Source organism: Zasmidium cellare (genome assembly GCF_010093935.1).
Source record: "Zasmidium cellare ATCC 36951 unplaced genomic scaffold M409scaffold_31, whole genome shotgun sequence".
Classification (NCBI taxonomy): Eukaryota; Fungi; Ascomycota; class Dothideomycetes; order Mycosphaerellales; family Mycosphaerellaceae; genus Zasmidium; species Zasmidium cellare.
In genome coordinates, this window is record NW_022986975.1 from 35425 (window position 1) to 48110 (window position 12686).

At 53.8% G+C, this 12686-nt stretch overlaps 7 protein-coding genes across 7 annotated transcripts; 3 read left to right on the forward strand and 4 right to left on the reverse strand.

Annotated features, from left to right (window-relative positions):
* Positions 1 to 241: 241 nt before the first annotated feature.
* Positions 242 to 1862, forward strand: M409DRAFT_26253 (uncharacterized protein; the record flags this gene model as incomplete). Its single annotated transcript, XM_033808025.1, has 3 exons — positions 242 to 516; positions 1352 to 1544; positions 1605 to 1862. The coding sequence occupies 3 exons, from the start codon at positions 242 to 244 to the stop codon at positions 1860 to 1862; spliced, it is 726 nt and encodes a 241-aa protein (XP_033664098.1).
* Positions 1863 to 1894: 32 nt separating this feature from the next.
* On the reverse strand, positions 1895 to 2458 carry M409DRAFT_26254 (uncharacterized protein; the record flags this gene model as incomplete). The annotated part of the gene is made up of 3 exons (XM_033808026.1): positions 1895 to 2131; positions 2190 to 2377; positions 2431 to 2458. 3 exons carry the CDS (start codon positions 2456 to 2458, stop codon positions 1895 to 1897), a joined length of 453 nt encoding a protein of 150 aa, XP_033664099.1.
* Positions 2459 to 3268: 810 nt separating this feature from the next.
* On the forward strand, positions 3269 to 4789 carry M409DRAFT_68527 (uncharacterized protein; the record flags this gene model as incomplete). The annotated part of the gene is made up of 6 exons (XM_033817880.1): positions 3269 to 3505; positions 3564 to 3845; positions 3899 to 3949; positions 3997 to 4187; positions 4243 to 4575; positions 4633 to 4789. The coding sequence occupies 6 exons, from the start codon at positions 3269 to 3271 to the stop codon at positions 4787 to 4789; spliced, it is 1251 nt and encodes a 416-aa protein (XP_033664100.1).
* An 85-nt stretch (positions 4790 to 4874) lies between these two features.
* M409DRAFT_26256 (uncharacterized protein) lies at positions 4875 to 6202 on the reverse strand (the record flags this gene model as incomplete). The annotated part of the gene is made up of 5 exons (XM_033808027.1): positions 4875 to 5514; positions 5566 to 5760; positions 5828 to 6036; positions 6098 to 6105; positions 6163 to 6202. 5 exons carry the CDS (start codon positions 6200 to 6202, stop codon positions 4875 to 4877), a joined length of 1092 nt encoding a protein of 363 aa, XP_033664101.1.
* A 509-nt stretch (positions 6203 to 6711) lies between these two features.
* Positions 6712 to 8304, forward strand: M409DRAFT_68529 (uncharacterized protein; the record flags this gene model as incomplete). Its single annotated transcript, XM_033817881.1, has 1 exon — positions 6712 to 8304. One exon carries the CDS (start codon positions 6712 to 6714, stop codon positions 8302 to 8304), a length of 1593 nt encoding a protein of 530 aa, XP_033664102.1.
* A 430-nt stretch (positions 8305 to 8734) lies between these two features.
* On the reverse strand, positions 8735 to 10159 carry M409DRAFT_68530 (uncharacterized protein; the record flags this gene model as incomplete). The annotated part of the gene is made up of 2 exons (XM_033817882.1): positions 8735 to 9826; positions 9917 to 10159. The coding sequence occupies 2 exons, from the start codon at positions 10157 to 10159 to the stop codon at positions 8735 to 8737; spliced, it is 1335 nt and encodes a 444-aa protein (XP_033664103.1).
* Positions 10160 to 10834: 675 nt separating this feature from the next.
* M409DRAFT_68531 (uncharacterized protein) lies at positions 10835 to 11869 on the reverse strand (the record flags this gene model as incomplete). The annotated part of the gene is made up of 2 exons (XM_033817883.1): positions 10835 to 11472; positions 11521 to 11869. 2 exons carry the CDS (start codon positions 11867 to 11869, stop codon positions 10835 to 10837), a joined length of 987 nt encoding a protein of 328 aa, XP_033664104.1.
* Positions 11870 to 12686: the final 817 nt, after the last annotated feature.

The window sequence follows — 12686 nt, forward strand, 5'->3', positions numbered from 1 at the left end:
GGCGGTGCTGGCTGCGCACACAACCTGCCAGTTCTGGGCATCATCGCCAAGGCTCGTACATGATACTAGACGGCAATGGTGAGCATAAGGAGTTTTTCCCCCAACTGAACTCCGCAAGCCTAGACCTTCAATCTTCATATCACAAACGCTCGCCAACATCCCCAGAGCATTGCAAGAATTCTCATTCCACTGTCAGCCAGAAACGCGATCAAAGACCTCAATACCAAAACTTCACGACAAGATGCGATTGTCGCAAATCTTCCTCGCGGCCTCGCTGGCCCTGACAGCATCCTGCGCCGCTATTCCACGAGACAACAACGCAGCAACTCTCAACATCAGAGAAGAAGCCTCGACAGAAGCTGCATCAGACGACCTCTCAGCAGACGCAGACGAAGCAACCGCATACTCCCTGACTGGAGGCTGGAAGAAACGCGCAGAGGACTCAACCGACGCAGCAGAGAGCGACCTGTCCGCAGACGCCGACGAGGCAACGGCCTACTCTCTGACCGGTGGCTGGTAGAAGTTGGGCACGTGGTGCCTTGGGGGACCCGAGTATGACAAGGCAGGGACGGAAGTGGAGGAGAGGGACTTTCTCTTAGCGAAGATGATGATGAGATGCGCTTGAGCTGAACCGAATGAACGAACAAAGCGGGTAATCAGGGCGAAGGATTCATTCTCTCCATCACACAGCGGCTGCAGCTCCGGCAGCTGAGCTGCAAGATGGGACCGGTGGCGTTGCAGGGTAACCTTGTTGGAACATAGCTTTAACTCCTTCGAGTAGTCGGCCGGGCGTGCTGATCAGTGATGAGTGAGTGTTGCGCTCGCTTGGGGGGCTTAGTAGGTAGTTTTGAGTTTCCATCCAATTGATCCCTCCCACCACGAACGACATCATTCTGAATGTGACTTTTGATACCACTGCCCCATCATCGTTTGTCTTTCCCTCGTCAGGATGTCCCATGGCCAAGGGCTGTATGCTCCCCTTCGAGTCGACGAGCATGCTGGCAAAGAGCAGGATGGGTCTTGGGAGCCTGAGCCTTTCATTGCCACGCGGCGTTCGAGATGGAGCTTCAATGGTGTTGTGCTGGGGATCGTTTGCGTTGTGTCGATGATACTCAATGCGATACTCGTGATTCATCTCGTTCGCGACGATAAGTTGTGGTCGTCGTCAAGACCATCTCTATCGTCGAGCTACAGTACGTTGTCCTTTATAAACCAGCCCAACGTACATCTAACGGTGGACTCGCAGCTGGCGTCGACTCAACTCAAATGTGGAAACAACACATCTGGTAGGCAGGCACGGCCGTTGGTCCTTCCACTTTCAACAAAAATGCTGACTCCAACATGCTTGCAGGATCACAGACTACAGCAGCAGCAATCGCACACTCTCCGACGGTCTCTGGCACAATCTACGACCAGCCTACGGAACAGTTGCGCTGGATCTCGACTGGGCGGCAGAACAACGTCTTCCGGAGACGGAACTCCATCCAGACGATCCCGAGAAGGGCGTGTATATCCTCGATGGGTATCATCAGATTCATTGCTTGGTTCGTTGTCAACAACCTGCAGGTTGCTTCTCAATTGTCTAACCGCATCATCTCATCCAGATAATGGTCCGACAAGCGCTCTTCGAGTTTGCGGACGGCAAGCCTCAGACCTACCCTCTCGCACACCCGACGCATTGCCTCGACGCCTTGCGACAAGCTGTGATGTGTCGCGCCGATGATACACCTCTATACACATTTGGCGATCTCACGAGCGGCGATGGGCAATGGAGGCAATGTCGAGACTGGAATGCACTCAGCCAATGGGCAGCAGATCACTTCGCGTACGGGAAACATGAACCTGAGATGCATATCGACTGAGGTAGTTTTATGTTTGTACAATAATTGTATCATCATGAATCATGAAGTACCTCTGGCAAATCGCTAGGCTTCACGCCCTCCCCTGTCGTGATATTGAAGACGTCGACATCTTCGAACCCTTCGTAGTTGTCTGCGCGCCACTTCTCAGCGAAGTCTTTGAGGTAGTCGTAGTCGCGGCATTGTCGTTGGACGTTCCAGCCTGTTGCGCCTCCGACTTCGTCTTGCCATGGTTCGAGGCTTGAGTCGGCGGCACACATCAGTTCTTGTCGCTAGAGAAGATGTTCGTATCAGCATTCGAGATTCTTCAGGAACCGTGAAGAAACATACGATGTATTCAAAGCAATGCCTCATATGACTCGGCGTGAAATGCCACATATCGAGTGCCTCGTCCGAAGCGTTCGTCAAGCCATAGTACACTCTCCTCACATCATTGAGGCAATGCAACTGGTGAAAGACGCTCACGCTCGAGAGCTGTCCATCATTGAGTTCAGGGTGTTTTATCCAGCCACGGCCCTCTATGATCGCAGGATCAGCCTTGATTCAATGTGGTGGATTTCGCGAGACTGACTAGGTATCAGGCTGTCCCATGCTGCCATGTTGTCGTTGTTATCTTTGGGCGCTCGAGCGAATGTGGCGTTGTATTTGAACGAATATGTTTTCCATGGCACCGGTACTGCAATGCTCGTTCAGTGAATGCGTTCTCCAGTCTCTTACGGGCGGCAAATCTTACTTCGAGGTGTATCAGCTGAAGATTGTGATGTCCCAGTGTTCGTCGTATATGATCCCACCGCGAACCCAGCAGCAAATGTTACCGCAACTGTAATGGCAGCAATTAAATATCGCAATATCCAGTTCAATCGTCTCTGAGGCTCTTGTCCTAAATTGCGATTCGATTCCTGGTCGGATGCCTCAGACAGTGGCGAATACCGAGCTTCCTCTTTCCACGCCATTTCACGCCTCCAGCATAACAAATGAATTTTCCAGTGCCCAAGTGGTGATGCAGAGAGGGCAGGAGAGACCGGACCGTTGAGCTCGCGTTTGTCCCACGTTTGGGGCAGGGGCGATGCCCGTTTGCTGTTTGCTTGCAGCGCCGATCCTGTGGCGTCACCTCAGACCTCCACCAGCTTCACAGCTGAAGGATTCAGCTCGCACAAACCAACAACTCCTAATCCGAACTAGCCCCTGCTCAAGCACGAAGAATCAACGGCGGCGGCGATAACGGCTCCAGTACCGGTGGGAGCCTTCCTTTCACTCGTCGGCACACGTGTGCCTGAGACCCACTCTTGGTGCGGCGCGTGCAACCACCTACGCTGAGTACATTGAGCGACTGGAAGGCACAAACAAGTGGCCTTGAAGCCGCCCTCTTTCAACCTGCTACAACCACACAACAACAACCGACCATCAACATGACGACCAAGATCGTGGAGTTGTCGACCGTCATCGCCGAGAAGACGAAAGTCGTCGATGAGTACTTCAAGAAAAATGGCCTTGCAACACCTTCCTTCGATCTGGATGGCCCGACTAGGATCGCGATACCCCCACAAGAGAAGGAGGCGTCAGATGCCCTCACAGCCGTCCTCAGTGCAACCAGAGATTTGAATCAGCTCCTGACCGGTCCAACTGGTGTGCTGATGGGCACAAGCGTGAGTCGCCCTGCTGTGGCCTACTCTCAGTCATGCTTCAGCTCGCTAACCGCCACAGCCCAACGACTGTCTCAGTCTGCAAGCAGTGTACCGCTTCAAGATCGCTCAGGCGCTGCCAGTTGGCGAGGAGTGGTCATTCGAGGACCTCTCCAAGAAGGTCGGTCTGAATGTGATCGACCTTCGACGACTCGTCCGCCATGCCATGTGCAATCACATCTTCCGCGAGCCAAGGACCGACTATGTCGCTCACACTGCCACCTCGAAGTTGCTCGCAGAGAGCGAGCTGATGCAGAACTTTGTGGGAATCACGATGGAGGAGAAGTTCCGAGCTTCTGGCCGAGTACGTTTTGTTGTTCATGTGATGGACTTCGAAGACTGACGGCTGGTTTATAGGTAGTCGATGCGTTGCAGAAGTACGATGGAGCTCACTCTCCAGAGCAATCGGTGAGTATGAATTCGTTTGACGCATTCCGTAGCTAACGACCTGGCAGGGCTTCAGTCTTGCATTCGACACTCCAAGAGGATTTTACGACGAGATGGAAGCTCACCCAGAGCGTGGTCGACGATTCGCAAGCGCCATGAATACCTTCGCTTCCCTCATTCCACTCGAGCCGCTGTTCAATGCCTTCGACTGGGCCTCGTTTGGCAAAGCTACCGTGGTCGACGTAGGAGGTGCCTGGGGGTAGGTTGTCCTGCCATGAAGCGAATTTAATATCTTACTGACAATATACGAACAGACCGGTCTCGATAGGACTTGCCCAGCGCTTTCCGGATCTCAACTTCATCGTCCAAGACTTGGCTGGTGTCGTCGATGAGGGACCCTCCAGGGTTCCAGCCGAGATCAAGGATCGTTTCCAGTTCATGCCATACTCCATTCTCGACGAGCAGCCAGTCAAAGGCGCACCTATTTACTTCTTCAGAGCGATCTTCCACAACTGGCCCGACGAGTCGTGTGTGCAGATCTTGAAGAACCAGATCCCTGCCCTCAAGAAGGGTGCTCGTATCGTCATTGACGATAGTACCTTGCATGAGCCCAACACCCTTCCATCTTCCGTCGAGAAGCGAAGAAGGCAAGTCTCTTGGGCCTTTTATATTGACATGGAATAAGCGACTGACATGAGTGCTAGATCCATGGACCTCAGCATGCTGACGTGGTTTGGCTCGCGCGAGCGGACTGTCGACGATTGGGAGAAGATCTTCAAAGCAGCCAGCCCATCATTCCAACTTCGCCATGCAAAGCCAGCAGGCATGAACTACAACCTCGATGTCGAGTGGACTGGATAGGCAGTCAGCAGTCGGTTGACTTGGGGGTCAGATGCTTTGCTGTGTTCTAAAAGCTTACTCGACGGGGCCTTTCAGGCCGTGGTGACTATGTAGAGACAGGTTGTGGACCCTTGTCCGCAATCTCTGCACACTTTTCAAGGACATCCCAAAATGAATTGGTGTGTAACTTGCGTGGCACCCTAACGCCAGCAGCAAGCCCATCTGAGCGAGCATCAAGTTTTGTCAATACCGTCCTTCCCACCTGCCCTCTCACGGAGTCGAGCGCGCTATGTGCTCCATCCGTCACAACTTGAATCCCATATCTATCGCCATCCTCTTCAAATATGCCCGAATCGTACCCGAACAGCGCAGCAACAGCGAGCGGATCGTGCAGCGGAGGGCCTTCATGCACATCAAACCACTCGACATAGCTCTGCGCGAAGAAATGCAGAATCTCATGAAGGAACCCTCGCAGCGGACTCGGCTCCCCCGGGCCCAGAATTCGCGCTCGCACATCTTTCGTCGCCAAGCACTGATGCGTGAGATCCAGAGTGACCAAAGTCGTCTTCGCCGCCAGCTTCGGGTTCGAGAAGATGGCGTGGGCCGCTTCTGGATCACAGTAGATGTTGAACTCGGCCCAGGGCGTCTCGTTGCCGAATCCTTCGCTCTGCCCGAGCGTTTTTCCGAATTCCTTTGAGACCTGAGGGCAGAAGTCGCCTCCCACGGCTCCGCCCATGATGCTGAGTCTTGTATGAATTAGGATGTGCATGCGTTTTGAGGCTACGACGTACACTCACCCAGCTAGATGATCCACAACTTCAGGGAAAGCCGCAAACAGCAGTGCGGCATTCGTACACGGCCCCGTCACCACGAACCACGCCGTTCGCGCCGGTTGCGCCATGATCGCATCCCGTGCGGCGACGAGAAAGTTCACATCGCGCACAATATTGGACACAGGCTGGGGAAGCAAACTCGTACCCGCGAGTCCGGTACTGCCTAGTATCCACGTCAGTCAGCGAGCATTCCCCGGGCAAACAACAGGATGTTTTCCAAGGGCACTCGCCATGGATTTCTGGTGGCCCGATGAACTCCCGACAGAAAGGTTTCGTGGCGCCTGGGTAGACTTTGATGTCGGGACGGCCTACGGCGCTGAGGACGGCGCTTGTGTTGTTGGTTGTGTACTTTTGTTCTGCGTTGCCGTAGGATGAGCTGATGCCGAGGAGGTCCAGGTTGGGATGTCTGGCTGCGAGGAGGATGGCGAAGACGTCCTGGAGTGGGGATTAGAATTGCTGTGATAATGAGGCATTGTATGACATGTCTGCATCCTACATCGTGGCCTAAGAAGGGGCATCAGTCGATATATATTGGAGAAGGGGTCGAGTGGCATCACAAACCCGTGTCAACGTCCAACCAGACGGGAGTTCTCCCTGCCATGTTTGCTGAGGCACCTATCAGCGAGCAGGCGGGCTATTGAAGAGCAACGTTCAGCCAGATTGAAGTCTCTGTTCCTCTCATGCATCTGCATTCTGCACCTATGGGCGAGCGGCCTGCCCACCGAAGTATTTGTACCAGAGCCAAGCAGAGCACCTGCGTCTTACAGAAGTGACGTTGCCACGCTAGATACGCTTTGCGCTTCTGATTGGCTCATCTCCAAGTGGGGTGCAGGGCTTAGTGCCGATTCATCCATTATTTCGGGATCTGCCCGGGGTACAGTAACATTCACCTTCTAAGCTTCGCAAGCTCTGCGTCCTCGTGCTCGGCGTGTGCAGCTGTCCACGGTTGATGTCTAGAGCCACGATAAGGGCGGCCAACGATCCAGCATGTCCGCCATGCGTGACCCTCGCTTCACCTAGTCTTCTTCTTCTCCTTGGAACCGCTGCCAAAGGGCTTGCTTTCCACCCACACAAATATTGTCGTCCTCTAATAACCTCCCTGCCCGCAGCATGGACTCCATTTTCCCCGCCTCAGAAGCATCCTCAGCGGATGAGGTTGTCAACGAAGATGTCCGCAATCTGGAGAGCTTCGGCTACAAGCAGGAACTCAAACGAGACTTCTCCTTCTTCGGAATGCTGGGCTTTGCCTGGTCCGTTCTGACAACCTGGACTGCGCTGGGCGGCTCTCTCGTGGCAGCTATCAATGCTGGAGGCCCTCCCGTCGTCGTGTACAGCTGGCTTGCCGTCAGCTTCTTCTCCTTGTTCGTGGCCTACTCGTTCGCCGAGATCTGCAGTGCGTTCCCGGTCGCTGGTGGTCAATACTCCTGGGTTGCCATCCTAACTCCACCGAAGTGGGCCAGACTCACATCCTATCTCTGCGGCTGGTTCATCGTCATCGGCTTCTTGTCTGCTGGAGCGGCCAATGGATTCATAGGAGCGAGTTTTGTGCTTGGCCTGGCGCAGATTGCTCACCCGAACTATGTCATCGAACGATGGCATGTCTGCCTGGTCTGCTACTTGGTGTTGATCCTCGCAGCTGCTGTCAATATCTGGGGCAGACATCTCCTCGACAAAATGAGCAAGACGATGATGATCTTCAATCTGACCTCCTTTGTCGTCGTGATCACTGTCATCTTGTCCCTTGACCAAGACAAGGCGAGTGCAGGGTTCGTCTTCAAAGACTTTGTCAACAACACCGGCTTCAGCAATTCCTACGCCTCCCTCTTAGGCATCCTGCAAGCCGCATTTGGTATGACGGGGTACGATGCGACAGCGCACATGACCGAGGAGATGCGCAATGCGAGGAAGGACGCACCGCGAGCGATCATCTACTCTGTTTGGATTGGGGCCTTCTCCGGCTTCATCTTCCTCATTGCCGCGTTCTTCTGCATTCGCAACCTAGACGCAATCGACACCACGGCGACCGGTGTACCCCTCATCGCCATCTTCCAGCAAGCAACTGGATCGGTGGGCGGCGCTATTGGCCTGACTGTTTTGATCACAATCATCGCACTGGTCAGTCTCTGCTTCCTCATGGCACAGAGCTCCCGGGTCATCTTCTCTTTCGCTCGCGATCATGGCCTGCCTCTCAGCAGTTACATCAGTCGGGTTCACCCTACACTACACGTCCCGCATTACAGCATTCTGACCGTCCTCGTTGTCAACATGGCTCTGATGGCCATTTACTTCGGCTCTGTCACCGGCTTCAACACTGTGCTCGCTTTCTCAACAGAAGGATTCTACCTATCGTACATCATGCCGCTCTTCGTGCGCGTCTGGGGCCGGCTCGAAGGTCGTCACGACATCGACAGCGGCTTTTCTCTGGGCAGATTCGGCATGGCCTTCAATCTGATCGGTATGTTCTACCTCGCATTCTGCGTCGTGGTCTTCAACTTTCCCTCCGTGAGTCCGGTCACCAGCGCGACCATGAACTACTCCTCTGCAGCAGTTGGAGTGGCCGCCCTTATCGCTACCACCACATGGTTCACCACTGGCCGCAAGCACTTCACCGGCCCACAACGTGGCTCCGTCCTTGAGGGATCTACTTCTTCAAAGCCTGATGATGGACATCATGTGTCCATAGACGCCCGGGTCAAGATTTGAACTGGACTGGATGCGACTGGTGAGCGCTCACTTGTGTCGAAGACGCCCATACCAAGCCCCTGGCCGGCATGAACTGGCGCTGTACACCAAAAATGGGACACACGAACCTGGACGCTGTTCCACCTCCTGCACTTTTGGATCTTTTGGAATGAATTAATGAATTTCGCTTATGGATTTATGATACCCTACCTGTGCTTTCAGCGATATGGGAAAGGCATGGGCCCTTGTCCGGAAAGGGTCCGGGTATGTGTTTGAATATACAGGGCGTTGGACTTTTACTTTTCGTTGGGGACAAAAGGCACTATCATTTGTGACGATGAGGAAAAGACACTGGTCGTTCGCTTTTTGTTTCGCTTTTTGTTTCGCTCGAGTGGCCGCCACATTCACTTGTTGCGCAATAGCGGTGTAATCACCACAAAAGGGGGCTCATTCACGCCCACCTCGACCACTCCTCCATGTCGTCCATGTCTTTTCCCGCGACCAGCTTCCCAGCAACAAATACTTTCCGAATACTCCTATCGTCTCCCATAAAGACCCATTTCTTCAACATGGCGTCCTCATCGTGCTCCCGCCCTTGCACATTGATTTTGTCGTCCAATCCCACATCCACCAGCAGGGCATCAAACTCCTTACCTTTCTCGAAATTCCCAATCCGATCGCTCAACGAGCACATCTCCGCTCCACCCATGGTGGCGAGGTAGACGAGCTCCTCGAACTTCAGCACGCATCTCTCGTCGCCTGTACTGATCGCCAGATGCCGGCTGACATTACTCGCCTGCCTCATGGCATCCAAGACACTAATCGAGTACCCAGCGCTGCAGTCTGTCCCCAAGCCAACCTTGATGCCTCGATCGAGCAGTCGACGCACACGAAACCAGCCATCTCGTAGACATGTGTTGCTGTTAGGATTATGTGCCACGCCGACACCGCGCTGCGCCATGAGATCCACATCGCGATCCGTCAGATGGATGCAGTGCGCAAGAATCGTCCGCGGGCCGAAGAGCCCGTGGTGGTTGTACATGTCGGCGTAGCTCTGATACCCAGGATGGAGGAGATGCATATTCGCCACTTCCAGCGGCGTCTCGCACATGTGCGCTTGGATCCGGAGGCCGTGCTCCTCGTCGGTGGAAGTGTGGCAGAGTTCGCCTAGGCCGTGCAGGAGGGATTCGCTGGCGTAGCTGCCTGCGCGAGGCTGGATACAGGGGTGCACGAGGTCGCCGTTGGGATCGACGTTGTGGAGGATGTGCTGGATCGCCTTCCGCTCATCCTGCAAGGACTGTTCGACGCTTTTCTCCATGTTCCCATGCGTCGCCCCGGTCTCGATGCAGAGCTTGCCGATGATTGCTCGCTGGCCTTTCTCCTTGCACACCTCCGCGAGCACATTCGTCGCATCAGGATGGATGCTGCTGTTGTACGCCACGGTCGTCGAGCCATTGGCTAGGAGCTTCGCCACCATGGCGGGATACACGCGGGAGGCCTTGGAAGTGTCCGAGTAGGAAGCCTCGATCGGGTCTGTCCAGCCCTCGCATCATTCTTTTAGGTCGCCTTCCATGCCCAGAGAGATGTTGGGATGTGGAGCGTGCATGTGGGTGTCGATCAGGCCGGGGAAGACGAATTGGAGCGGCTTGAGGTGGATTGTGGATGCATTGTCGAAGCCGGGGTGGAGGTTTGCGGCTTCGGTTGGGGGAAGGTACGTGGTTTCGAGGAATGCGATTTTGCCGTGCTTGTTGATGCCTAGGGAGGCGTTGGATAGGATTGTTACTTTTGTGCGGGAGGTGCTGTGGATGATGCGGCCGTAGATGATCAGTGATAGTGTCGTGCTCGATTTCTCGAAGGGGAAGTCTGGGTCGCGCATGTTTTGTCAATCGCTAGTGTGGTCTGAAGTGAAGGAAACGCTTCATTGACATGGTAATAGAATGTCTAGGTACTCTCAATGTCTCTTATCGAAGGAATACTAGTTACCTTATCAGATACATGTGGGTAAGACTGCTGACTGATCGATTGTATTTAACCGGATCAGGATCTTGATATATACCTTGAGCTCTAGATCCTACCTTGCGAGCGATCGACTTCCTACTGACAAGGCCTTACATTTTCATGAGATACATCACATACATCGTAGGCGACCTCCAAGGAGCTAGAATGGCTTGGCAACTGTGATGAAATGACGTGTCGTATGCCACAATACGAGCTCCGAGCCTAGATGAAGTGGGAGCGTAGCAGACTGCAGGTGGAGCTCGCATTGCCCCTGGCAATGGTCGAGAAAGATTTTTCGACAAGAAGAGGGTTGAGATTTTCGTGGCCTGCTTTCGTGGACTCGAGTGAAGTAGTTGACCGGGCTAACAGACGATTCGCAGGGCTCATCTGTGCCGCGCTCCCTGTCGCACTTTCGCCTGTGAGCGGCCTTGATAGTACGATGTCGGACCATGTGAGGTATCGACAAGATACGTCTCAAACGGCTTTTGGTAACGTACACGAAACCAACGCAACGCCTCTAGCGGGCGGAACATTTTCTCCTGGAAAGCCATTATCACAAATATGGCTTGACCTCTCGAAGACACCAATCCCAGAAGAACTCGGCGTTCCCTCCAAACTCCAGCTGAGCCTGTATGTCTTGTCTTGCTTCACCGAACCTGCCCCACGGCCAGATGTACTTCCCGCTGTCCTCTGGTTTGATGCAATCGCTCCATCCAGCCCAGAGCTCCGTGTATGCCCCAAAGACTGCTGGGAAGAGCATCAGCTTATCCAGGATCCAAACCAACGCTGATGAGCTATGGCGCTGCAGGTCGGTGTGTAAGTTTCCGGGGTTGAAAGCGAGAGACACTACGCCCTTCGCTGATTCCTGGATGCGATGTAGCCGAGCAAACTGTGATGCGAGGAAGTAATCGCCCACTTTGGACGCAGTATAGTTGCTGAACGTGTTGGATTTATGCACTTCTGGATTGCCGTACTCGTTGAACGGCACGCCGCCCGCCGGTGAGTTTTCGATCTCAAGGGAGGCGGCCCAGATGACTCTTACCGATGCCGGGCCAGAGTTGGCGGCTGTGCGTTCCAGGATGGGGGTCAGTTGGCAAGTCAACAGAAAGTGGGCGAGGCAGTTCGTTCCTAGTTGTAGCTCGTGCTCTTGCGCCGTCACAGAGTCGACCGGAGAGTTCATTACGCCGGCATCTTCAGGAATTTAGTAAAAGTAAGGGCATCCATGATCGCAGGACTTACTATTCACCAATACATCAAGTCTGCTCTCCTTCGATAGAAAGTCCTCCGTTGAGGCCTTGATCGTCGACAGATCCGCCAGGTCCAGCTTCAAGAAATACAGTTTGCCTTTGCTGAGAGGATGTGCTTTCTGGATGTTGCGAATAGCCACGTCTGCCTTCTCTGCATTTCGGCCAGCAATGTAGACGATCCCGTTCTTCGAATACAGGATCTTAGCCAGGGCACTCCCAACTCCAGCATATCCGCCGGTAACGATGAAGACCCTGCCAAATTGATCGGGAAGATTCTGCTCTGTCAGTGTAGGTTGTGGCAGGAAGAAACATTGCTGAAAGAAGCGGGATATATTCTCCATCATCGTGAGTCTGGAATACGGCAACCAGAAGAGCAGTAGTAGGCAGCGTGTATTCGGAGAAAGCAAAGCAGGTCAGCTATTTGAAGATGTGTACTTTCCAAAGCGTCATGCTGAGAGGCTTTATTCTTTTCAGTGCACACGGTCGCTATCAGAGCCGTAAAGAATCTCAACATGCTCTTGATTGCTCAGTCTGACTGCATAGCGGCCACAATTGCTGTTACGAGCCAGGCACCGTCTGATCCTGACATCCTGTGGCTTGAGGGCACAACTTCGCACGGAGAGTGGATTGGCTGAGTGCATAGCTGAAAGAGGCTCATGGTCGCGAAATCTGTCGCGGATGACACGGGGCAGGATAATGAAGCGAATGGATTATTTATAGAGCCTGACGTAAACTCGAGGCGGCTTGACGAGTGGACTGAATGATTATTGAACTCGGTAGAGAAGAGTGAAAAGGTGAAGTCAGGAAGGCTAGTCCATGTTGTTGGCCCGTGCGCGCGGCTGCTGCGGCCGCTTAGTCCATGTGCGAGCTTCCTGATCATATCAGGTTCATTCCCATTGCATTGCATGATCGATTTCGTCTGAGTGCCATCTTTATCATCACTGCCTACAGACGAGTCCTGCGAGTACATCCTCGCGGGCTTTCAGCCCTCACCATTATGCGACGACGAGCCAAGATCCGACATACGATGCGCCGAGCGCCAGCCACCGCATGCGAGGCGACCTGATGAGAGAAAGAGTCGAGAAGACAGGAAGAGACTGTAACAGCTTTTCCATCGACTTGCCAGCCCTCCTAGTCTATCTCCAGGTCCTCCAAACC